Genomic DNA, 26933 nt, shown 5'->3' with positions numbered 1-26933 from the left:
AACCCTCCCTCACCCACACGATGTACATAGAGCCGTCCTTCTTTCTCCCTGTTTGCAAACGTTCCCTCCGGCCTCTGTTTTCATGTCACCCAGCGGCAAACGGGGACGACCCGGAAAGGTGCGGGGTGGGGAGTGCCGGGGCCGCCCCTCGCCCGCCCGAGCGCGGCTCCTGTTCCCAACCGCCAGGCTGCGCCCCGGGCCCCGTTTCTGAGGCTGCGGCGGCATTCCCCCCCCCCCCCCCCCCGCGGTCACCCCCGCGGTCTCCCTTCACCCTCCCGCCCCGTGGCCCCTGCCCCGCGGCCGCGCCAGGCGGGGAGGTGCTGCGCTCCGCCCGGCCCCCGCCAGCCCCGCCGCCCGCCCCTTGCCGGCCCGTCTGTCCGGTCTCCCTGTCCCGGGCCAGGCAGCGGCGAGGGGAGCGCGGGAGGGAGCAATGTCTCACGGGGGGCGAGTGATCCGAACCGGGGTGAGCAGCGCGGGTCCCGCTGCATCGCCGGGCTCCACCGCCGCCGCCTCCTCAGCGGGCTCGGACGCGGAGCTCATGGACGGCGCCTATTTCCGCTCCTGCGCCGGCATACTGAAGGTGGCCCAGATGGTAAGAGACGAGCGAGGCAGGGGATGGCCGTTGGGACCCTCGGCGTTTTCGGGCGTCGCGCTGTTCCTCGCTGGGCGTTCCTTGTGGCGGTGGCTGTGGGGATGCCCGTCGGGAGTAGCTAGGGTCGCCGTTCGTTGCTGCATTGACCGCGGCGGTTTTGCCGCTCGCTGCTCGCGGGAAAGAGGGAAATAAATCCAGGTTCCTCTGCAAAACGAAGCGTTAGGGTCTGTCAGAAGTACGCCCTTCTGTTCAGACAAACCCACGTGAGCCCAGAGCGACGCCAGTTTTTCGAAGCACCGAGTGATACTACCTTGATAATGGTAGCGTGGCGACGGTGAGTATTAACTTTTTGCCAGTAATAATAATGGTAACACCATGATGCGAAGGCACATCGTGCTCCAGTGGAACACCTCATTCCCTAGCATGGGTGAGCTTTTGGAAGGAAGTGAGGCCAAGTGCCAGTGCCAGCACGTGCACTGGTCTGGTAAGGGTGGGCACCATGGCTGAGGTGTTAGGCTGAGGTGGGCACCACTAGTCCAGCTGGCTCCATGCCCTGTCTGTCAGAGACCTCAGATAGAGAGGGGTGTGGGAGACGTATAGCTGAAAAGCAGAAATTCCGAAGAAATAGATAGTAGAGGGCTGCCAGGACCCGAGATGATGCCTTAACTTGACTCAATGCAGGAGATTTTGCTCCATCCAAATGCAAAGAGGATTAAGAGGCAGATATTCTCTTCCTCATTTCTATGGCACATAATTGTCTACAGAGTGATTTGTCAGTTTAATTACAATAATGGCAATGAATAATGGCTAGGAAAGACAATGTGTAACAATACCTCCTCACATAAGTTCTCATTCTGCAAAAACTTGTACTTTGATGACATTTTATGCTGGAGTTGTTCCCCAAAATCCATTTTTGCCTTTATTTGTCTAGTCATTTTTTTAAACTTGTGTAACTTATTAGCATCCAGACTCCTAAATTGACATTGGAAATTAGGAATCATTCTTCTAGGTTACTGTGGAGTAATATAAGATAAATAAAGTTTTTCTTTAAAAGCCACCCAGTTTCTTCCAGTTTATTAACAGCCATCAGCTGCCATTAGAATTGAGCCTAGAGTATCTTTTTAGGAGACAAATTACGTTCTTTTAAGCATGTGTCTATGTTGCAAATGAACACATAGTCCTAAAAGGGTAGACTTGTGCTTTGCTGATGAGGTATAAGTCTATTTACCTTTTGCTTTCACCACTGTGGAAAGAACAGTTCCTTTCATGGACTAGAAATGCCTAGTCCTCTCTGCTCTCCACTCTGCTGTGGTGTCACTACAGCTATGACCTGTGACGCAGCTAGCAGAGGCCTGCATATTTGTGCTGAAATTTCAGGTTTTGGTGCACATACAGAGTGTGTCTATAAATATTTTTTCTGTACTCTATGTAAAACTATGTAATTTTGTGTAATGCTTCACATACTTTACATACAGTAATATTTTATCAATACTGTTCAATATAAAATTAATCAGAACTTAAGCTAGCAGCTTTCTGTGGTAACTTTAATAGGAGTTAAAATAATGTAAATTAGTTCTCCTTAGGACTCTTTCAGCTTCACCTTCCTACATTTTTCTGCTTTCCAGCTTGCATGTAAATAACATCATTAGGAATTACCTCAGGTATCTAAGGAACTTTTGGCAAATTAACTTCTTTTAATATGGTTTCACAATAATGTCCTTTTCTCAAATAATTTCCTAAGAAAACTAAACGTTTATGCTGCAGTGGGTAGAAGTAATCAGTATAGTTTAGTTCTAGATTAACTTCTGCACCCGGTAAAATACGTAGAGATAAATATTTTCATATCTCTCCTTTATCTCTTCTCAGACAGTATTTCCACTGTATCCATGGGTCCATTTGTATTAGCATTCAGTTCTTCTAGTAAGAAGTGTTTGCAGTATCTTTCTTTGAAAAGAACTCTTTATGCTAAATCTATAAACATTCCTGCATTAGTGTTAATTTGGCTGGTGGCACTGCAGTCTTGCTAAGAAGGAGAACCATTATGCTGGCAGGGGACAGCAGTAAAATCTTTTGGGTTAGAGGGACATCACATTAAACTGCATACTGGGCCTCTGAATGGCCGTGGTTTTGAAAAGGAAGCATTACTGCTTCTGTTTTCTCTTTCTTCCTCAATCCCTTTGACCAAGAAGAAGGATGTGAGAGAGAACAAGAAACATTTCATCATTTACTGTAATATTAAGGGCTGTTTGCAGTGTTTGCAAGCTAAAAAAAAATAATCACTGTATGTGTATGGGCATGTGCATGAAATAATTCTAATAGATGACAACAATATGTTATGGAAATCACACAAAGGAAATGGAAGATACAGCTGTTGTTCTGTGCAAAAGATCGTAACATAAGGACTGAAATTCAGCAGTCCTGGACAAGATGAAGAGATAGTGCAGTGATCTGGTGATTACTGATTTGTTGCTAATATTCAAATGTTACCAATGCTTTCTCTTTAAATCCTGAGTGCTGTGGTGTCTGGCATAGAATGAAATTAGGAAGTAAAACATGTTTCTTGCCTGTAAGCCTGCACTAATTCCTGTTTTTTTGTTTGGTTAGTTGGTTGTTTGTTTTTTGTTGTTTTTTTTTTTTTTAGAATTTCTTTAACCTTGCAAACATGCACTTTATGCACTGGGTGCCTGGGTTTCTAATGCTTTGGAGTGGTCTGTAAATATTTTGAAGATAAAATGGAGGAGAAAGCATACTTCTGTGACTTGTGTATTTTACATCGTAGTAAGACAGTTTGAAAGCTGTATTACTAGGTGCTCCATTTTCAAACTCTGGTCTAAATTGACGCTTTGGTTTTAACAGGAAGTTGTCAAGTATCTTCAACATCTAACCCACTTCACCTGGTTTAGCTTGATGGTGGTTGATGTAGCTTTTGCCTTGTCTTTCTTTTTTTTTTTTTCCTCCACACCTTATTTTCTCCCTCTCCCCCTCCTGCCCCTACTTATTTTTTTTGTATTTGCAGCTTTGCTAAGGTCTCATATTCACAGGGATACATGCAGGATCCCATTGTGGCCACCTTGGTTCTATAGCAGCAGCGTACTAAGTGTGTGAGTGGGTCTGTGTCAGTATGCACAATTCACTTACACCAGAGAAGTAAATAACTTTAATTTTAGCCAGCTTGGCAAAATCAACATACGTGTTCATCTTCAGTATGCCACGTAATCACACTGATCTCTTTGAAACACTTTTGCTCTGTGTCCATGCTACTGCTGGTTAGTTTTATTGTAAGACTTTCTAGGAACATATGTTACTTACCTTGGCAAGTTCTCAGTAGATGGGTTCCTTGTAGCCTTTTGGGGCATCATGTGCCCTTAGAGACAGCAGTATGAATTTGCATTTGTATTGTCACCAGGGTGGCTCAAGTGGCAGTGTTCATAGGTTGAAGCAAGTCTGATCAGCAGAATTTCTTGTGGAGCCCTTACATACCTTTTTGCATTTTTACAGCTGAAGTCTGGAGGATGCCATAGACAGTGTACTGGACTAGGTCCTGCTTTCAGTACAGCCCATGTTTGACACTGGAGCCTATAGAGGTATCCCACCATCTTAGAAAGCTGGCTGGTAGGAATAGCTGTGATTGTATCACCTGTCCAGAGGGTCCAATGCAGAGATTTGCAAGAGTGTGACCAATACAGACTGAAAAGATAGAAGAAGTGTTGAGAGCTCATATGTAGAAGGAGAGCCAGCACAGCCCATGCTTGTGTAGGTCTCTTGGGCTTCTCAAACTGTTCTTGGACTTTTTTGACTTTTTTGCCTTTCTTTCGCCACCTTCAGGTTGGGCCAAGCTAACTTGGACCAACCACTGTTCAGACTGAAGGTGATTGTTCCCACAGTGACACTGTTGTCACTGAGCAGACAATAGTTCTGGCACAGTAAGTACAGCCTCAGAATACAGGGTCGTTGAAGCTAAAACCAGTGCTGATTCTTTCAGCTCAAAATGAACCAGGAAAGAGCAGATTCACCAGACAAAAAAGAAGAAAATCAAAATTATCTTCTCAAGGCTGAAGAAAAAAAATACACAAACAATTGCAAGGTAATAAAGGATAAACTCAATAAAAGTTGACTTAACAACATCATTGTAACTTGTTAAAAATGCTAAGGTAATAGTTAAAGCTTTTCTGCTGAGTATCTGTGTAATTTCCTAAGCATGTCTTGACAAAAGCCATTGCATATTTCACAAGTGAATGGTCAAGTAGACAGTCTGTAATTCTGAGTAACTTTGAAGTGTGCTGAAAACTCTCTCCATTATTTGCATACTGACATACAGGTGAATAATAGTATTCAAGAGAATATTAATACATCTAAAACTGAAAACTAGAAAATGCTTGTAGTTAGATTTGCTGGAGCCACAATCAGTTTCTGGATTGGATGAGGTGCTGGATGACAACACACAAATTTGCTGGAGAGCTGTATTCAGATGAAGGTAAAATATGAAAAGAAAGCAAAATATTTTAGTGGAAGAAAACAATAATTAATAAAAACCATTGGTACAAGAAAAGAAAATACACAAAAGCAGATGGTGCTTGGAATGATTTGAGAACTACTTATATTCTCTAACTTGATCTTGGGCCTGAAACACCTTTCTGTCCATGGAGGTAATTGAAGTAAAATGTCTCATACTTTGCAGCAGCACGTCAGTAATGCGTGATTTTGCCTGTGTAGCAATAATGCTGCTCAGTCAGAAGAGAGGGATTCTGGTGATATGGTGATATGCTGAAACTGTAAGCCTGTCTCTGGGTCCTGTGCAGACTCCACTCTCAACTTTCCCCTACTATCATTCTGTCTATAATTCTTCCTAAGGAAAATAATGGCCAAAGTAGCAAGTGTGGTGAAAGTTGCTGGATGCTAACCTACAAAGCTTAGATTCAAAAAGTTCTGTGTTCTGCTTGACTTTTCATCTGGCTGATAGCAGAAAACATGAAAAATAATGTCATAAGAACTATCAGTGGTGTCATGACATATTATACAGAAAGTCTTACCTTGAGGCATGCAGGAGGCATTTTATATTTGCAAAGAAAACAATAATTGATGAAAACCACGCCAAGAATGTGCAGGTGTCTTCAGTCTGCAAGTGTGTGATAGACTACTGGCAGAGCAATAAGAAATGGGACATGTTTTTTTAGCACTGAAGTTATTTTCAAGCCAAAGTCAGAGCTGTATGTTGTAGCTGCCAATTATTTTTGTTATTCTACTAGAAGCTGCAGTAAAAGGACCTTGCTCGACATGCTGAGCAAAGAGAAAAAATTATCTAAGTCTTAGGTGTCTTGAGAGTAACCAGGAGCACTTGAGTGAGGAATGTCCAAGAATGGTAACTAAAACCAACAAGTCTGGGAAGTCCTGTTACTCCCATGCCGAGATCACACAAACAGGCTGGCTTGGCCAGTTGTGGTTTTTCCATGCTCTGGGTGGCCATTTTACAGTTTCTGCCTAGGTAATTGCTTAAGAGCTGGGAGCATACAGTGTGTTCTTTGTGTGTTAACCGGGGAGCACTTGATGGTAAGTTGACACAGTTTTATTTGATGAGACAAAACTCCACAAGCAAAACTTGATCAGTTTAATGAATTTTCCCTTTCTGTCTTGCCTCCATGCAGTCATTCTGAGCTGCACTGATGCAGTTGTTCACAAAGTTACACAGTAAACCAAACCAGGGAACTGATACAGTTTTACTTCAGCTCTCCTTCAGCTTTCTTTTTCCGTAAGAGTTTTTAAAGAACAGTGCAGCCATAGAGACTACTGTCAGCAAGACCAAGTGTCTGGCACATAAGGGCAGGAACTACATAAGACTGAAGTGGTTCCATGTGCTTCAAACCACAAACTGAGAATGTAGTCCTTTTTCTCTTGGGCAAGGAAAGGTTTTGTACCATCTGTTTTAATTTCTATCTCTTTCAGCAAAAAAAGAAACTAGTAATTTTCCTGACATTGAAACTGCTCTAGAATGCTAAAAAAAAAAAAAAAATCAGCTCCAGTACATTTTGTGAAAAGACAATTATATTCATTGTTAAACACCGAAGAATCTGTTCTGAATGTGTCAGTGAAGGCTTTATTTGTCTGCTAAAGGAGGCTTCCTAAAAGCACGGAGTTGGAGCTACCTTTCCTTGCTCATTTGACCTATCCATTAGACTTTGCTGCAATACTTTCATTCATTAGCAACCTGAGTGCATGTAGTGCTCTTTGTTCAGAGGCAGTTGTATGGAGGAGGTTACTAACCAGGGGTAGCAAATACATATTCTGAAAGAAAGAAAGAAAGAAAAAAAAAAAAAAAAAAAAAAAAAAGAAGCCTAGAAATTTACCACATCACCTGAGATGTGTTTGGCATGCTTGAAAGAGCAGAGTGAAGTACTGGCAATGGTTTCCTGACACATTTGTTTTACAGGAAGTTAAATTTGCAAATGCCATTTAAAAATCTTAATCAAGTGTGCATGGTGTCCATGGACAATAAGATGTGGTGAAAAGCATGATTCTTACTGCTGTTTGACTTTCCTTTAAGATGGACAAGTGCAGGGTATTCCCTGTCTTCACTCTCTTTAGAGATGGTATCCCTTTGAAACTCTCCTGCCACAGAGAAACAGAAACCAGGGGATTCGTTCATGCCAAATGTGGTCTCCATCTGCTCAAGGCCTGTAAGTGTTAAAGAGCATCTTGCCAAGCAACCTTCACTGGGTTCCAGGAGTGTAGGTGCTGGAATAATTTGCTGTGTCTCATCATGACCCTGTAAAACCATGGCCATACCTCAGTAAGGGAAGTATACCTGACCATGAGTCTCTACTTAACAAAGTAATGCTCTGCATTACTGGGGTATTGTCCCCCAAAACCAGTGTTTGCTTACTGTGAGTGTTTCCGCCATTCCCTTCCCTGGGGAATCCATGTGAAGTATTCACTCAGTACTGCGGCTGGGTTCTCTCCTTTGTGCCATTGTGATGTCATATGCGCTGTGGCCTTGTCCTCCTATTTTGTGGTGAAATGTATACTGCAGCCAGAAATTTCTACATGCTGTACACAGAAATCAAACTCTAAACCGACTGTGATTTCCTTTCTCCTACCTGTGAGCGTCCTCTCTTTTGCATAACTTGGATTCTTAAGGGATCATCATGACTGAAACAAATCCCAGCACTGTGATGCTCTAATGTGACAAATGTGTGAGTAAAGATGTGTCTGACTGGTCAAAATTAGGTGACTGCAGCTTTCAATGCCAAAGCAAATATAGCTGCTCTTCTTGCAACAATAGCAGCAGCTGCAGCACTTACGGCTTCTCCTGATAACAGCTTCACCTAAGGAAAATGAAAGTGTAATGATGACAAGATTGAGAAGCTTCTTCAAGGGGGAATTGTCTTAGAATGGTTGTGGTGGGTTGTTTTGTTTTTTTTTTTTATTTAAAAAGAAAGCCATTAGTGAGTTCAAGAAAGAAGTACTGACTGCTGGGAGAGAATTGTGCCCTTAGTCTGAGACAACCACCAGCAGAACTACAGAACAACTTAGCATGCTTCCCTGTAAGTCTGTAATTACGCTCTGGAAAGACCACTTCAAGAGCTCCCTTTTCCGTTTGGGAAAAACACAGTCCCCAGTTGCTGCTTGTCACCTGCTGGCTAATTGAGCCTTTTGTAGATAGCTTGAGTCAAGCTTCCTAGTACACACAGGAGTGCTGTTCCAGTATGTTTAAGAGCCCTGCCAGTCTTCAGGCAGACACTGAAAGCTGTCAGCTGCAACAGTGCCACTGGGGAATCTTATCTGTTCTCATTTTCCCCCCTTATTCATCACCCTTCACTTCTCTGGCACCTCACCAAGTATCAAGTGTTTGCATCATTCTTTTGTGTGCTAAGGCCCAGTCTGATCCAGCAGCCAGGTTGTGATGATGCCTGTTGTTCTGGAAATTGTCATGATGTTAGCATTTTCAGGAACTCACACCTGTTTTTACCATTATGATGTGCCAGTGCAGCTACCAACATGGTCTTCAGTGATATAAATAGGTCCTCCTTTGATTCAAGGAGATCTTGCTCAAGGCTCCCTTGCCTTTGCTGGAGACGACAGATACGAACTTTTCAACTGCTGTCTGCGACTGCCAGATGTTAGTGTGGTGTTCTTTGGGGCATGGGGAGCTATGGCAGGTGTTAACTGAAGATTTAAATCAGTCAAGCAATAAATGCCTCAGACAGTGAGAACAGGTTGTGTTGTGAGCGGCATCTGTAAGGGCAAGTAATGAACAGATTGCCTGCTGAGGGTTAGCAGCTGTAGGCACTGGGAGGTTTATGAAGTATTCCTTATTGGTAACATTTTTCAGGCAGATGAGATTGCATATGCTTTTAATTTCTTGTGCATCTAGACTGATAGTTTACTGGAATGATCATTGCCATGAGGTGTTGGTTTGTGTTACGTGTTCATATTTGAGTTTTAAGTACCTATATGCTGTTAGATATGTAGATATGTATATGTTAGACATGTATTGGATGTCCATGTCAAGGGGCAAACTTTGCAGCTTGCCTTGCAAAGTTGGTGGGTATTTGTTACTAGTAAGCACTGTTTACCCTGGGCTCAAGCAGTCAGCCAGTCTGAGCCAAGCTTGGCTGGGCAGCCAATGTGGGCTCCTTCTCTGTAGGTGGCATTGCCATGCATGGTTGGTAAATCTATATTTAGACGACCATGAACTTTATCTACAAGAGCTCTATAGTTTGCAATTAGGGATTAAGCTCTTTCCATATTGTATATTACTGATAATACAGGGCTTTTCTGACTGTTTGAAGGGCAAACAATACTGACAACCCAAACAATGTATCTGAGAACTGTTCAGAGTAGTGGTTTTAGAGGTGCCTTGCTCCTACAAGCTCTTCTTCCCAGCTAACTTAAAGGAAGTACGGTTGGTGAGGTGGCCATCTACCTGTCCCAAGGAGGGCTCCCTCTCCAGACCCAGGGCTGGTGAGCTCTGTTGCTGCTTTTGCAGTAGCAACCTTGAAGAACAAAGTTCTCAAGCAACGTTTACATACCTTAGGTGTCTTTGTGCTTCCATGAGCATATATATTCCTGTACATCATTATTGGATTCCTTTCTGCCATCAAAAGCCACTATTTTGCCATTCCTTAAGGCAGCTAAGACCTCTTGATTTTTAGGTTCTCTCAAACCCACTTTTGTTGGCCAATGGGTCTCCTCCTCTTGGTCTTTTTCTTGCCTCAGAAGCACGTTGTGTGCTTGAGGCAGTCTTGCTCTGTTTACACAAACCTACTCACACTATTCTGTCATTCTGCATGACTTTTGGGTTTACCAGACCAAAAGAACTGTTAATATGGCTCTCCAAGAGGATCTAGATGTTGGAAGATCTGCCTTGCAAAGACGAGAAGTTAACGATTACAGTTTATCGTACAATTTCTGAACATGCTTGCAAAGTACAGGGGTCTCCTGGGTTTGTCTAGAGGAGCACCTCCAGTCACTGCAGGTGTCTAGAAGGACATAGGCCTCTGTTTGAGAGTTACAGAATCACAAGGGTAGGAAGGGACCCCTGGAGGTCATCTGGTCCAGCCCCCTGCCAAGGCAGGGCCACCCAGACCAGATTACACAGGGATGTGTTCAGGTGGGTGTTGAATGTCTCCAGAGAGGGAGACTCCACAACCTCCCTGGGCAGCCTGTTCCAGGGCTCTGCCACCCTCAGTATAAAGAAGTTCCTCCTCATGTTGAGGTGAAACTTCCTATGTGTTAGTTTATGGCCATTGCTTCTTGCCCTGTCACTGGGCACCAGCCTGGCACCATTCTTCTGGCACCCACCCTTGAGATACTTATGTGCATTAATGAGATCCCGTCTCAGTCTGTTTTTCTCAAGATTAAACAAGCCCACCTCCTGCAATCTCTCTTTATAAGGGAAATGCTCCGGACCCCTCATCATCTTTGTTGCCCTTCACTGGATCCTCTCCAGTAGCTCCTTGTCTTCCTTGTACTGAGGAGCCCAGAACTGGACACAGCACTCCAGATGTGGCCTCACCAGGGTCAAGTAGAGGGAGAGGATCACCTCCCTTGACCTGCCGGCCACATGCCTCCAAACCAGAAAGCAGCTGTGTTTGCCAGAGTTAAAACCCTGCTAGGGCATTTGCTGCATTTAGAATTCTGTTCCTATCCTTTGCAGACATGCAATAGTCAGCTATGCCATTAATATTGTTTTGCAATGATTTTCATGTGTTTTGGGAATTGTTTGTGACATTGCTATGGCACTTGTGCAATATTACTCAATTATCATTTAGGTTGCTGCAGTATTTTGAGTGTTGCATCTTTTATGTAGATAGGAAAAACTGATATTGCTTTTACAGTTGAAATGTTTTAAATTTAAGTTGATTTAAGTGTTTTTTTTTATGAATTCATTAACTGATGAGAATATAATGTACTCTTTGCCATGTGACTATAAAATCTTTGCTTTCAGTTAATGACACAGAGGATTATATGGTGCCTTTCAGTGCACCTTTCAGGCAGCTGTGAGATTGAGGTAGCGCGGTAGTTAAGATGGCAGTGGTGGGACTGAAATATCACATATACACTGTGTAGGTAGGCAGAACTGAATTGTATCTAATCAGTGCAAAGAATTGCCTTTTTAACGACCATGCTAACACCCTGTAACAAGGGCTCTTCAATAATGTCATTCATCTGCTAGCTCTGTGATTACCCCACATATGTTTCTACCTCTGACTGAGGACTGTGCCTGAGCAGGCAGATAATTTCTTATTAATAAAGAATACCACTTGCTTGTATTTAGAATTGTCCTCTTATCTGAGTCATAGAGGGTCTGAATAAGATTATTTTGCCTTTTGTCACCCTCCCACCATTTTTATCTTCAATCAATGCCCTGTGGACAGTGATGCACAAGAGAAGTCACCTATCAGAGGCCAGGCAGCCTCCGTATTTTAGCTGAGCAGCCAGACAAGAAGGAAATTTGCTGAAACGCAGGGGCTGAGAGATTATTGTGCAACCAAAATCTGACTGCTTCACAGAGCCATGCACTTGGAGGCAGCTGATTCAACCTGTCATTAGTGAAGTCTTAAATGGGCTGGGGTTTTTATCTTCTTTTTCTAAAAGGGGATTGGCTGTTGTAGCTGACTTTTCCAATGCCACCCTGGAAGAAGGAAATCTCAATTACAGCAGCAGTCAATGCTGTTGCTTTAATTAGGCAAACCAGTCTTGCATGAACTACAATTGTAACCTTGGTCTGTGCTTCACTCATCTTTCTGTTTTGGGAAGCTGTTAAACAAAAAAGTTCTATTCTGTCCAGAAATATGTTCTTAATAATGTATGGGTGTTGCTTCACTGTGTTGAGGTGTAATATTCAGACATGTACAGCTGCAGTCAGTGACATTTCTCCAGGGCGTGGTTCTCCTGATAGGCTTGGTTAGGAAAAGCAAGTGGAAAATTCTACTTACTATCTTGGCTGGTGTCTCAAGCTGGAAACTTTGACTTTTATTTCATTCAAATGCAAAAAGCATTTAGCTGTTATTATACTGTGGGGGGTGGGGGTTTAAAGGCTGTGGTAAAACTGCATGAGAGTCAGTGCTTTGCTCCAAATCTGCAGACACAGTTTCTGTACTATTGCTTGCACTAGAGCTTGTGTAGGTTTTAAGAATAGAAATCAACTATTTTTTCATCATTTTTGTGGCCCTCTCCTTTCAGATTAAGGAAGAGGGATGTTAAGCAGTACAAAGGTTCATCAGTGCTTCAGCAAGTGCAATGGAGAAGCTCCCTTATTAATACTGTTTTACAGCATCTAGGGAAACAAAAAAGCTGTTTCTAGGGGGTTAAAGAGAAGAATGGAAAGGAAACGCACTCTCAGGTATTACCTACTACCAAGTGGAGACTGGTAAACCAGAGCTTCTGCCTGCAGTCTCTGTACAGGTCTAGTGATGTGCTGAACCATGTTCCCTGGCCTTTTTCCTTTGAATGGTGCTAATTTTTAGTTAGCTAATTGCAGCACGTGTCTGGATGCAAGGCAATGGAAAAGAGAGCTAGGAAACATTCAATGAGTTAATGGTGGAATTATGGTGCATTCACATGTATAGAGGGAAATCTGGATGTAAGAGAATGAGAGATATAAAGCAGCAGAATTTGGACTGTAATGTAGGGAAAGGAGAGGAAAGGGGAATAAAGAGCAGAAAGGAGATACTGGAGACAAAAAGTCACAATACAGCTTTTCGGAGTGTAGCAGAGGTGAGTGCAGTCAAGAAAGGAAAAATACTCTGAGAAAAGCAAGAATGTGGTTTTACACTGCATGATAAAACGATTCAGTAAAAGATAATGCAGCCCTGGGTAGATTATACATGCTGGTGTGTGTGTCACAGTATTATGGTGAATCTTTGAGGTAAGAGTTATAGTGTTTCTCTAGAACTGGGCACCTCGAAGCTATTTTGCTTCTTATCGACTTTATCTTCCCTCCCTGCTATTTAGCTGGCATTTCACATCTTTTTTCTATACAGAAAAAGAAAATGGTTATCCATAGTTAATAGTTAACACAATCAGACAGCAGTTTAAGCCTGTCAGTTCAGTATATGATCGTGGGATTTGCAAACACCGTGTTCAGTTCCTTTGTGCAATGAAGATTTGTAATGTTCTTTGTACTACCGTAGCAGCTGGAAGTCCCAGGCAAAGAATGAGCTACCCACAGTGGGTTAACCCCAGTCAGCAGCCAAACACACCGAGCCTCCCACTCCCTCCCTTCTCCTGAAGGATGGGGAGAAAATAGAAGGAAGGCAAAAAAGACCCATGGATTGAGATAATGACAATTTTGTGAGGAAAACAAAAGCTGCACATACCAGGAAGGCAAAAAGAGGAATTCATTCACTTCTCCCCAGTGGCAGGCAAGTGTTGCCACTTCATGGAAAGCAGGACCTCAGTGTGTGTAATGATCACTTGGGAAGACAAATGTTGTAGCTTTGAACATTTCCCCTTTTCTTGAGCTTTTATCATCATATAGTCTGGAATATCCCTTTGGTCAGTTGGAGACTGCTGTCCTGGCTGTGTCTCTTCCCAGCTTCTCACCCTCTTGCAAGCCTACTTGCTTTGAGATGAGGGAGGGAGGAGAAAGAAAGCCCTGATGCTGTGCAAGCGCCGCTCAGCAGCAGCCAAAAGATTGACATGTTATCAACAGTGTTTTAACCACAAATGCAAAGCACAGTGACATGTAAGCAGCTGTGAAGGCAGTTAAGTCTATCCCAGCTACACCCAGTACATCGCCACTGTACGGAGTGTTGTACAGGCACAGTGGGAAAAGGTCACCCTTACTTCGCAGTCATTAATAGAGATGTGAAAGAAAGCTGGATATGGGTGAGTAATGATGTGTGGTACAGAACAGTCAAGAATGGTCAAGAGCATGAATTGTAAAGTATCCTTAACATCAAAGATTATTGCAATATCTTGTGCGTTGTGGGGGTTTTATGACACATGATAACAAAGCCTTTTGTAAATAAATAAGTGACAGTTATTAGGAAATAAAAAGCAATTCCCATTTTCACGGTGAGCCAGGGCTCTCGTTGTTTGTTTTGTGTGGTGTAATGGCAACAAATCAATGAAAAAGCAGCCCTCAAAGACTAACCTTTTCCTACTGTGTCAGTTCACACTATGAAGGAAAACAGTCACCTTGACCTAGATGCGTGTTAGCGGTGCTCAAAATCTTTGCCGTATTTACATATCTGAAGTGTTTTGAAGGTGAAAAAATTTTGTGCAATGCATGTGAAGTCTTTATTAGTTGTCATTTGGCAAATGGGAGAGCTGAAGCAGCAAAATCCATGATTCACTGGAGTTCAAACAGTAAGATGGTTACAAAACTGGGGTCAGAATTTAAGAGCCGGTGACATTCAATTACTCCCTTGTTGTATCGTTGTTTGTCTGTGGAAATGTGTCTGTAATGCTCAGAGCATTAGGCTTTCCTTTAGAGTAGGTTCTTGTCAATATTGGAGATCATGCTGGATTTATGTTTGTGCAGGTAGCTGTGTCTGAGAAACATTTAGCTCTCTCCAAATGCTGCAAAAGAATTAAGTATTGGCAATAAAGCCAGAGTGTTATTTATTGAATCCATTAGAGCAGGACTGTAGAAAAAAAAGATAATACAAAGCACTTGCACAAATTGATTCCTGAGTTATAAAATTGTTCTGCTGTCTGACAAACTACAGCTTTCTACCACATGGTCAAAAAATGCTCAGTGGTGCCAGCTGGCCTGTGGGCACACAGAGAGCAAAGCAAGTCCTTTCTTGTGTTATGGGTCCTTCATTACCCTCAGGGCACTAGTGTGGACAGTTGTATCTGTAATCTCTTGACTGGTGGGCATGCACATCTGCTTGCCCCTTCCTTGGAGCTGCTTTGAACTTGCTGGCTTGGCCAAGGCTCTTCTGTATTTACTGACACACGGTGGATGGTCTTGCACCCTCAGCAGTTTGTAGATGATAAAAAAGAGTAAACTATGTTTTGTTTTTGATAGAGCTGTGCTCACTACAGAACAGAATGGAGTTTAGGCTTGAGAACTTATGTCAGTGCTATTCAAGAGCCAACATTTTCCACAGGCATGTTGCAAAGGATTTGGTTGCCTTGCCTCCAACTCAAAATAGGGAAGAGAATGCAGGCTCTTACCATCTTCCCTTTATGATGCCTGTTCCATCTGGTAAGGTCTTGAGTACCTCCTGGCAATTGCTGACTGCCTTTAGCTCACATTGTCTTCACTGTGCCATAGTTTCAGTATTCCTAAACACAATTCATGCCTCTCTTCAAATATCTGGTCCAATGGGAAGTCAAGAAGTGGATTAGTTTAAACCAACTGATTTCTGTGAAACAGAGTAAATACTTCATTTAAATCAAAAATCCCTCCCTGGAGATGATTGATGCTTGTTTTGCTTTTCAGAAATGAGAAAACACGTAGATAGTAGTGTCCTGCAATGTGGCCCTCACCCTTTTTGTAATGCAGGTCTGAAGCCTGGATATATTTGTGGAGCACATTCAAATATTCTAATGAGACTGACCATCCCTTGACCTGTACTTCTGGTCTGACTGGCTTGCTGGCTGTGGGATGCATGTCTGCTGCTCTCACAGTCTGTGAAATACTGTATTGAAATGGAAGTGGCAGTGCCCTGATTTTTCTGTGCATCTAGTTTTTATTTTCAAGATGTATTAACTTGCTCCCCTGAGCATGGATACATAAAGAACACTCATAATATTTGATGATTTTAGTGATTTGCCTTTCATTTCTCTTCTCTTTCTCTCTGTGTGTGCTACATATTGACTTCTAAGATATACGTTGAACTGTATCCTGGACAGTTACATATTAATCATTTAATCTTTCAAGTTCTCTGGGAGCATTCTGGGAATTCTAGGGGGAAAAATCCAACAGTCATCACCCAGTATATCATGATAAACCAATATCTGGTGAAGGAACTTTGGTATTGTCACTTTTAAAGGAAAACAATATTATGTGGCTCTATTTCCTACATTTGTTAGCATTCTTTTTCAACAGATGAGTTTTAAACTCAGACTGTACCTGCTAGCCATGCAGGCAATATAGTGTGGCAAACATGATATAGCTTAAATAAAGTTGTTGATATGGTCCTGTGAAATAGCATTATGTGCCTCTGATCAGAGAGCCCTCTTTAGAAACTGAACATCAATCTCATGTTGTGAAATTTATGCCAAGAAAGGAAATCTGTGAAAGACATACCATCTCTTGCCGTGCACTGATTTCTCCCTACTTGTGTGTTGAAGCACATATAAGGTCAAGGAAGGGATGTTCTTTACTAATTGGTTTTGGAATTAATTGTAAAGTACCTCTGAAACGGAAAGCACATTTGTTCAGATTCATCTTTCTACCCTGTTCTTAGTAGCTGAGCAGATTCTCACTGACTACTTTGGTACCTTGTATCTTCTTATTTCTTGCGAAATTTTTACGTGTGTATAGAGCTTTCGGTTGCCCTTGAGGTTGCATATGTTTGGCCTGTCTTCGTAAAACTGGGAAAGTGAAACTTAGTTAACATTACAACAGGGAAAATCTAGGCTATGTTGTTTTGGGTGTTGGGTTTGGGTTTTTTTCCCTTTTAATCTTAAGGAAATTATTCCAATAATGGATGTAACTGGTTAGGAGTTTGAAATGAGTGTGCAGGACAGGATGGTACAGTCTTGAAGTACCGGCTTCCTCAGACAGTTTTTTAATGTCTTAGTGAAACAGTTAAAATGTGAATCATTACTGCTTCTGGCTGGCTTTGGATGAACTAAAAATTACAGTGGCTGAAAGCACTGACAGAGTCTGTAGTAAGAAAATATTTGGGTATATGCTGGGTCAATTTATTTTTTCACCCCAGCTAGCCAGGCTGGCAAAGCAGCAAGATCAGTAAAACAAGTAGCTTTAGATTAAAAAGTGAAATAAAATAGCTTCTGTGCTTTGCAAGCCTGAAACAGAAAGAAGATAGATACACAATAATGCTGTATGTTTTTTTGTGACAGTGCTAAAGTATCAAAACTTTATAGCTATTGTATGGGGGGGGGGGGGGGGGGGGGGTTGAATTAATAAGTTCCTCCAAATGTTTATGTTATTTGCCCTCATATTACTTTATAGTCTGCTTATTCTCCTTCTCAGTAGGTGGTAGAAAAGGAAGGGTAAAACTGTTAATTTAGTTGCATTCAGGTCCTCTGAATTTGCATGTGAATAATGTCACCAACTGGCAGTAAAGGTGCCTGTGGCCAGGGGCACTTTCATTTTCACAGCTTTCAGTGATTTCCTTCTGAAAGTCCGTGAGGTTTAGATGCTTCAGCCATTGGTACAACTGCAGGCATTCAATGCTGCTTCTCCGAGACTTCTTCAGGTTGTATTCTTCAGACTGAAATTGCTGCTTTCCTTCTAGCAGTTGGCGCTTTCCCCACTCTTCCTGGTTGTTATAGCTCATTTTAACAGCAATTTTTAAAACATTATTACCATGCTCCTTACTTTGTCCTCCATTTTGTTGAGACCTTCCAATTTACATTAGATATTTGTCCTCTCTAAGTGGCATTTTATTGCATTTAAAATCATCTTCATGGCCCTCTGAGGCACCATTGTAAAAATCTTTAATGTGCCTTTTGTCTTTCAGATCTCACTGGTGGTTGGATTTATCAGTGTGAATAATTCTCCATGGACAGATTACAGCGTGTACAGCTACTTTCAGATTGTGACCATGTGTGACTTGGTTATGATTTTGTTCTTCTACGTTATCCATATCTTCAGAATCTACAGGAAGCTCACCTGCGTTAGCTGGCCACTTGCAGTAAGCCACTTAAGATAGTCTGGGTTCCTTGCCTCTCTGGGTTGATGGCTTGATTACTTAGTCCATTTTCTTGTGCTGTAACACGTCATTCTTTTTCATCTTTGATGCAAAACCTTTTGTTGCTTTTGTTATTAATATTCAGTTGAGCACATGCTGCAATTGTTATTTTTTTAAGCTGATTTGGATGTGATCCTGCCCTCCTTTACACAGATATCAATACAGACTTACTCCAGGAAAGGCAATAGTGTTATTCTGAGACAATTGAAAAGAAGCTACTGATTATAAACCTTCAGCAGATGGGTCCCAGATTATTTATAGTAGCTAAGAGATTGGTAGAGTCAACTAAATCATAGCATTAGAATTCCCAAAATAAAGTCTGTGAGTGCTATGTAAGTCAAGTATGTCTCTTTTTGATATGGTTTTAGGTAACCTAAGCAATAGCAAGAAATAAGAACCTCAGCCTGATTTCCATAGCCTGGGTATTCCTGGGCTATCCTGCAGGATATTCCTACCTTGTTCCCACATTTCCCCTGCACATCTATCTCTCATATCTTAGCAGAGAACTAACAAGCAGTGCAGAAAATGTGAGACCTGAACTTCCTCAGTAGCTCGGGTCAGATCAGCTAACAGAAAAGATTCCTGTGTCCTAGTGTGGGATAACAGATTTTAATAACCCCGTAGAATACGTCTCCCTTATGTGCATAATAACATGTCAGCTCCACAGAGGAAGGACCAAAGGGATGGGGAAAGCCAACTAGAGAGATATAGAGGGGTTTTGAAATCCAGGAAGTGGTTGCATGGCCTTTATGGAAGCTGTGTAAGCTGCTTACAAATCTAAGAGAACTGTTTGTCCATCCATCTACTGCTACCCAGAGGGAAATATTAATTTTCTTTTTCTTTTTAGCCAACGAATATGGTTATACTTGCACCCCTTCTTATTTTCTTAAATGTGTACCACCACTATCTGTCTCTAGAAAGTACTTCTTTATTTAGAGATAATACAGATGCAGGGATTGAAATCAGCAATGAATGACAGCTTTGGAAAGCAGCATTTAATGTGTGCATTGCTGTTACAGGGCTATGCAAAGGCTGCTTTTGTTTCTTGTGTGTTTAATCATTCCTAAATGTTCCAGAGTCACTAGTGAGTTTGAGGCTTTGCAGTTTTGGGCTACTCAGCTTCAGATAGCTTTATGGAATGTGATGCTTGAGCACTGCTTTTCTTTTACAACCAAACTCCCTTTCAGTCACATATATAAGTATCTTTAGAACAGGATAGGAAGACCTGCAAGAGCCTCTGGGAAATTACAGCTAGTGTTTGGCCGAGTTTCCTGATGGGGTCTCCACATTGCAGTCAGGAGTGTTATCTGCAGTAGTTAAAGTTGCAGTTGTTCAAAAGGTTGTTCATCACTGACAGCTTTTAAAACTGGGAAGTATTTCTCCAGAGGGGCACTCTCCCGATCATGCCAGAGGCTGGCTCTCCACCTAATTTTGCCTTTGAGGGTTCTTTTGCACCTTTGCCCATCCCTTGGATTCCTTTAAAATAATGGCCTGTGTACACTGTACACTCTGTTATTTGGTGTCTCTAAGGAGGCAATGACATGCTTAAATTGCCTGCTACCTGGTGGAGAAGCCTCCTTACAACAATAATTTATTCTAGCAAAAGCAAGAGTTGAGCTCTTACTTACCTGAAACAAAGTCACAAATGAGGAAAGTAAGTTGCAGTCTCAGAGCCTAATTTATGGCAAAGATCCTCCTCAGTTATTTATAAACACCTGAGCAGAGGGAAATCATGTTATGGTATGACACACTGGGATTTCCTTGGATAGTTTCCTTTTGAAACTGTTTTCTCTCTCATTTGTTTAGGGACAGAATCTCTCCTCTCCCTTATACATGGCATTTGCTTGGCTCATGCTGGTGGTGCAATGCAGATAAAGGAAGCACTCCTGCTCACCCCAGCATGCAAAAGAAGCAACCCATGTTCAATTTGCAAACACCCATATTGGTTGCCATAGCCTTTGAGGATTCATAATCTAAATACATAGATAACTCTTGCTTATAACAAGGTGAAATTGACTCCTGGACTGATACTTGTCACACTAGAGAGGAGCTTACCCGTGGTGCCTCAGTGGTCTCTCAGGAAAGCCCATGGCATCATGTTTTACTGCAGCTACCCTTGCAGACTTAGGAGCCTGGGAGTTGGTTATGAGTGTCTGTGTCTGTGTTGTGCTTCTCATGACTTCCCTTCTGCTTCCAGTCTTGGTTGATGTAAGCTGCTAGTAAATCCAGCAGTAGATCCACTGCTTACTTTCTAAGGTTATCAGAAGTAGGAGCATTTGGTTTTCCACTTTAGCTATTTATTGCCGTTTCATATAGGCTAGAGAAATATGCCGTTAAGGCTTCTGCCTTCCTCCAGAGCTGACTCAAGGTGTGTACTTGATGCTTCACCCTCAGTAATGTACCATGTTGAATTGAAAGGATTGCATCCATACCAGTAAGTAGATCTTATTCCAGTGACATTAGTAGACCTGAAGATTGATCTTTTTTTGAACAGAAATTCAGTATGGTACAAAATCCACTCACAAGGTATGTGTCTCTCCCCACTCCCTCTCTCACTCCTTTTCCCTCTTTTTCTTCTTTTGACTGATGTTTTGTCCTCTGGGTTTGAGTAACCTCTGCCAACTTGTTTTCATTCTGAGGCATATCAAAATGCTTTCGTAATCAGCTTCCCTTCTGATGCAGGCTGTGCTTGTCTTTACAGGAGTTTCTTCATTATCTAATCGGTACAATTCTGCTTCTCATTGCATCGATTGTAGCAGCATCCAAGAGTTACAATTTGACTGGACTTGTGGCTGGAGCGGTAAGACTGACACTTTTTTGGTTGCCATATATATTATGTAGGACATCGGAAATCTATTACTTGTAATATAACTTTCTTACAAACTTGCTTTGCTTGTGTCTTGGTTGGGTGAACTACCTGCTAGTTCATTTCAGTGAATGCTCTGTAGCTCAATGCCAACAAAAACATTTTGTTGTGAGACTCCAGACTCACCACTAAAGTGGGTATTTTTCCTGTCAGAGAGTTGAAACCAAAAGCCCTCTACTTTAACTCATAGGAACTAATGTGTTTAGGGAAAGAATTGAAACAATTCAGTTTTGACAAATGGCTGTTGCAGCAGCTAGAAGTAACTGAAAAGATTTCACCCCAGTCTTCAGCTTCTGACACCTCCTGCTCTCGAACAGAGCCTTGTTCAAGATCATTTCTCCTGAGCTAAAAGCCACTGAGGTTCTGGGCTGACTTACTGAAAGATACTCTCTGCCTCTGTTTGCTTTAGAGACAGAGGAATGACTTCTGAGTGTGGGCAGCAGTATTTTCACAGCAGCATTTTCACAGCAGCAGGACCTGAAATACAGCTCCTCCAGAATAAATAATTGCTTTCAGAAACTTAGTCTTGATGATGTAAACAGACGAAGACTTGTTTTACCTGACTTGTTTACTTGGCAGATGGCAGGGAAAGACTCGTTTGAATGGGGCAGTAAAAGAACTATAATCAAAGATGTGAGAAAAAGTCTTTTCTTTATTGCAGAACCCAGAAGTCTACAAGGAGAGACTATGCTGCTGCCCAGCTTTTTCTCCCCCCTGGTATAAGACCCTCCATCTCTCTTTCTGTTGTTGTTTTGATAAGACGTAACTGCTTATTACAGTACAGAAACACTTATTTTTTTATTATATTGGCAGAATAGAGTAAAAAAAAATCACATTTTTGAGACAGTTAACATCATAAAATACATAGCTGGATATAGAGGAGTGTCCATACATTCATGGAATATGTGTCATCTAACGTATTTGTGGTTTGTTTGTTTTCACCTCCAGACTTTCGGGTTCCTAGCTACCATCCTTTGTGTTTTAAGCATATGGTCTTCCTACAAGGTTTCGTGCATCACGCAGTCAACCAGTAAGTATCATACTTTGTTACTGCAGGAATGCTTCCCAAATGAGTATTTATACTTTCTGACACAGGGCTGTGTCTACCTGGAAGGATTTATTAACGTCCTGTTGCTTGTAACTCAAAATGACTCATAAAGTAGTAATTCCATATTTTCTGTCAACACAGAGATATTACCACAACTACCAACAGCTGTTAACTAATTACAAGGGCAAAATAACTTGCTTCTAGCAAGTGGTGAATGTATCAGTGCTTCCTCTTCTCCCTCTCCCACCCCCTACCAAAAGGTTTCCTGTGTGTTCTTTAATCAAGTAGATTAATTTTTTTTGTGGCAACACAAATGACACTGCCTTCCTTTTCAAAGATGCATCTGTATGACTTCTTCATCACTGTGAGATGTCAGCCTTATGAAACAGGATACCAAAGAGGAGCGGCCACTACTGAGGAAAGAGCATAGGTATTTTGTTACTAGCCTGGACAGCCAGTAGCTTTTGAAGACCTACCTGAATACCTATGCAAAAGAATGTTGTGAACCAAAGTCTTTTTGCTCTCTCTGCTTCACACACACACACACACCCCCCCCCCCCCGCCAAAGAAGTTTATAATGGAGAAACCGGCTTTTTATGAGCTTTACATAGAAAGACAATTTCTGTCTCACAAGCTGGGCTGTGGTCACTTCCAGCTATTTGCAATAAGTGCATTTAAAACTCATCTGGAGAGTCATTTGGTTCTCCTTTCAGAGGGATGGAAAAAATGCTTGTGATTTCCTCCATCTGTTTATAGAAGGGAAATCCTGCAAATTCGTACCTGATTCTTAACTTCCAAGGATGATTTGTTTAACAAAGGAACTGTTACAAACTGATCTGTGCCTGGATAAGCTGACCCAAGTCTTTGTTACCTCTCTGTATGAAAACTCTGGACTTTTTCTAACATCAGCCAGCATCAGAAATTATGAACTGCAACTTGAATACATCACTGTGAACAGTCCCTCCTAACCCCAGTAAGACATGATGAAATCAGTTTTTTCCCCATGAAGTTTTACAGCTTATTAACAATCAAAGATTATTCTTACAAACTTCCCTCTGCAAAATACAGAAAAATACATATCCAGGAATACGTGTTTAATGTTTTGTGGGATCTTTTTTTTTCATTTTCACAAATACGCTTTTGTAAATGGGTATTTGAAAGACCTGTTCTGTAGAAAATATCTGTGCAACTCCTATAAATTATTCTCTTTGGAGTCTAACAGTGTTTATGAACAGCCCATTGTGAGTGGAGCAATGTGCTTCTTTCTCTCTCTTACATGTGGTTTGTCCCTTCCTCTGCCTCTACTGGGATCCGTGCTTTTGGAGACTGCCCAGAGCCTGGACAGGTAGAACAGTTTGGTCCAACCTGGTATTGCCTTGAAGTTCTATGTAACTTCAAGGCTGAGATAATGCCTTCTTGGCACCTTTGTCTTTCTCTCCTTCTGCAGTCCATCTCTGGTGACCTGGAAATTCTTTATAGGAAAAAGGGAAGCACTGTCAGCAGTCAGTGATAGTTCAGGCTTCCTTGCCCTGCTAGCACAAGACTGGTCCGAAGGATGTACATGACCAAGGACTTCGAGTACTTTGAGTGACAATAGCTGCAGAAGGTACACACACATGTATCTCTAGATGTATTTTTTTGCAACAGGGGTGCTTGAGCACTAGTTCTCCTGCCAAGACTGACTTGACTTAACTAAAGTTTTTAGAAACCAGTGCTCTGGCTTTAATTTGAACTGACATGGTAGATATTTAAGGGTAGGACCTCCTCTATTCCCCCAGAGAAAAGGGCTCTGTTTCTCTTTCACCTCTTGAGATATCACCTCAGATAGACAGTAGGCATTTTCCAACAAGCTTTAACGCCCCTTAGCAATCCTTGGGAAACCAGTGTTTTTCTACACACAGCGTGAATGCAGCTGAGACCTCAGAGCTGCTGTGGCAGTGTGGAGAAGTGCCTGCTAAGGACTGCAGCTGGAGCCTGAGCTTGCGAAGAACAGTCTGGAATCATGCCCCCTCTCCTGTCACTACACTAGCATCTCTTTTTCAGCCTCCCACATCACTTTGGCACTTGTCACCAAGTGGGGAAAAAAAAATCAGGGGGAATTTCATGCTGTCTGATAACCAAAGAATCTTTGAACTATGATCTCTGTGGTCGTCCAAAGAATATGTTTTGCTGCAAGTGCACTTGTTTATACTGAATCAAGATAAGTTCCCTTTTAGGGTTTGTGCCTATGGATAGGCCTAAGGTATGCCTGCAGCTTTAGCTGTTACAACAGACAAGGCTGGGTCCACAGACGCACCAGATGGTCTTAATGTGGAATGCTTTCGGGCTGGAAAACTGACATCTCTGCTGCCAAAACTTCCTCGCTTCCTTGCAAAGCCTCCTTGTGAAACAAGCCTACCAAGAAATGCACAGGTTTTGCTGGTATCACCAGCTCTGCAGGGGGTCTTTGAATGGCAGCTCCGTCTGGCATGGACTTTGGCACCTCACTACTGTAGCTCTGCCAGCAAAAGTGTTTTAATTTTCCTTCAGTGTCAATCTTTCTCTGAAAGCTCCATCTGTCTGCAGCTTTGTCAAATATGGGATTCTAGCTGTTTTAGAAATAAACTATGTTTGCAATTGGGATGGTGTGACAGCTTTGAGAATCACATTGTTGTCTTGTTCATTTTTGTCCTTCCTCTACTAGAGCAGCGACTTTCTAAGGAGTGTCAGAATACGTCCTGTAACTGCAGGATGAGAGGCAGAAGACACCGAAAAACTGTTGCCTTGCCTTTGTGTTTTGATGTGCTTATCTCTGACTATCCCACCCAAAGGTCTTCCATCCTCTTCAGCTCCAAGATGAGTGTAGCATACACTTCGAGCCAACACAGGTAGAGTTTTGGGTTCAGTTTTACTGAAAATCAAAATCTAAATATTGGGAGAAAGAAAATAGGTGGTGCAAAATATTTCATACTGAACAGCGACAGCAACAAAATCCTTATGTTTTTGCTCTGGGGGCCTGAGATAAGTTAGAGAGTGAATAGTGTTTTTCTTGGGTAGAAACTGGGAAGACGAGAAGGGGATATTAAACATTTTTAAAAGAGGAAGGGTAGTTTTGAAAAGCTTGAGAACCACAGTCCTGGATGAAAGCACTGCAGGCTAGGTGACAGCTTGCACACTTTGTTGCTCTGAAATAGTTGTGTTTTGCATTGTGTAAACTACGAAGGAATGGGTTCTTTGCTCCTGAAAGACTTTGGGAACTGTGGGTATTGTCAGAGTCTGACAGGAGAAAACCCCAGTGCTGGACCCTATTTCATTCGTGATCCCAGTGTGAAATAAAGACACAAACAAGCCCCATTTCAATTCCTCACACCAATCCTTCGAGACAATGGATTGGTGAAATTCCATCTTAGCTTCTCATACCGATCTTTGGGACAATGAACAGTGGAGTCTCATTTCAGATCAGTCTTTTACAGGTATAGAGGGGATAGCAGGACACTTGGATAATGATAAGCTCTGATGAAAGACTGGGAGGAGCTGGCTGTTGGGTGATGCTCCAAGGAAGAGGACTAAGAACTTACTAGAAAAAAAAAGAGCAGAATACAAGAAAGCAGGTACAAAAGTTAGTAGAAAGCTTATGAGAAATGCCAGCAGGTATTAACAGTTTCTGTCAGTGTTGATACTTAAAGGGCAGACCTGCCTGTAGTGATAGAAAAGTCTCTCTTCTGCTTGCCTGCTGTGCACATTTCATGGGGTTTTATCTGGGATTTTCTTCTGCTACTAAAGCTGCAGGTGGATGCACTAAACCTGACCCAGATGCTGTGGAACACAGCATCAAGTTTCCACATGTTCTGCCCTGTTTAACTTAAAATTGCTCAGAGCTCCACTGTTCTTAGAGATAGCATGAGGCAAAACACTGCTGCGGAGGGTGAGAGGCTGTGCGCTGGCCATCCCTTCAGCTGGGGCAAAAGTACAGATCTGCTTTTAGACTGTCATCTGAAAGCCAAGGAAAGCTGGGGCTAGGTATCTTTGGGCCCTACTAATCAACTTGGCATAGGGATGGCAACCATGAGGTGCTGCTGGTCGTACAAGATGGGAAGAGGTGGGTACCAGAGTGGGCCCACATCCTATTCTTTCTGTCAGTGAAGATTTACACCCAGGTGGCAGGAGAGTCCTCACCACAAAGCTGTAGGGTGTTTTTAGGCCACTCTCCTGTTCAGACTGTTTCAGTGTTCAGACTGGAGTGCAGGTGCAGGCACCACACCTTTGGATTACCTTTCAGATATACAGGGTTGCACTCTTGCGAGGCCATCCTGCTGGGAACAGACAGCTTTTGTTTAAACCTGCTACATGGAAGCAGGTCAGAAAGTCACACTGGTGCTTGTAATCTTCCTCTCCTGGAGAAGGATGATTCCTTTTTTCCAGCACATAGAGAGCTGAATAACAGGAAAAGCAGTACATGCTGTTGGCCTGTCCTACACCTGTCCCTTCTAGAGGTCACTGGTTGCCCACAGCTGGCTACTCCAGAGTTTGTTTCTGTTCTGCCTGTCCCTGAGCCCAGAGTTCATCAGCCTTGGCTGGCCCTCTGGGCCAGCACTCTGGTTTCTCCTGAGCAGTATGATAAGTATTATTACTAGGGATAACACACATACAGTGGTTCCCACCAGCCAGGAGTTTACATAAAATGTATATATATAAACAACTGATGAAGTACCTTTATCCTCTTATTATCTCATATCTGCACTGGTTTACTGAGTTCATGACTTGCCAGTTTATTAAGTATCAAACAAGCTTTCATCTCCTGCCTGGACTAGCCCCTCTGCCTTGGGGCACTTGGCAAAAAAAAAAAGTCTTCTTTCTGCCCTCCACCAAACTTCTGTCTGAGCTGCTCCGACAGTGAAATTGGAGCTTTCTGGCCATGCCCAGAAGCAGCACTTCACACAGGTTAGAAGCTTGGAAGCTAGGAAAAAAGAAAAGAAGAAGAAAAAAAAGGAGTTGCAGCACGACAGGGGTTTCCTGCCAAGACAAGCTTCCAGTTTTACATGGAGACAGAATTTAGGTATCAAAATCTTCAACGTTGTTCTGGCTTAGCACTGTGAAAGCTTGGCTTTG

At 42.3% G+C, this 26933-nt stretch overlaps 1 protein-coding gene across 1 annotated transcript; it reads left to right on the top strand.

Moving 5' to 3' along the window:
• Positions 1-358: 358 nt before the first annotated feature.
• CMTM7 (CKLF like MARVEL transmembrane domain containing 7) lies at positions 359-22383 on the top strand. The gene is made up of 5 exons (XM_057424992.1): positions 359-592; positions 17701-17874; positions 20633-20731; positions 21746-21827; positions 22183-22383. The coding sequence occupies exons 1-5, from the start codon at positions 431-433 to the stop codon at positions 22194-22196; spliced, it is 531 nt and encodes a 176-aa protein (XP_057280975.1). The 5' UTR covers positions 359-430; the 3' UTR covers positions 22197-22383.
• Positions 22384-26933: the final 4550 nt, after the last annotated feature.

Source organism: Pezoporus wallicus, unplaced genomic scaffold, assembly GCF_028554395.1.
Source record: "Pezoporus wallicus isolate ANWC-B61680 ecotype Strahan unplaced genomic scaffold, APGP_CSIRO_Pwel_v1 contig_3181, whole genome shotgun sequence".
NCBI classification, from domain to species: Eukaryota; Metazoa; Chordata; class Aves; order Psittaciformes; family Psittacidae; genus Pezoporus; species Pezoporus wallicus.
This window is presented reverse-complemented; position numbering and strand designations above follow the sequence as displayed.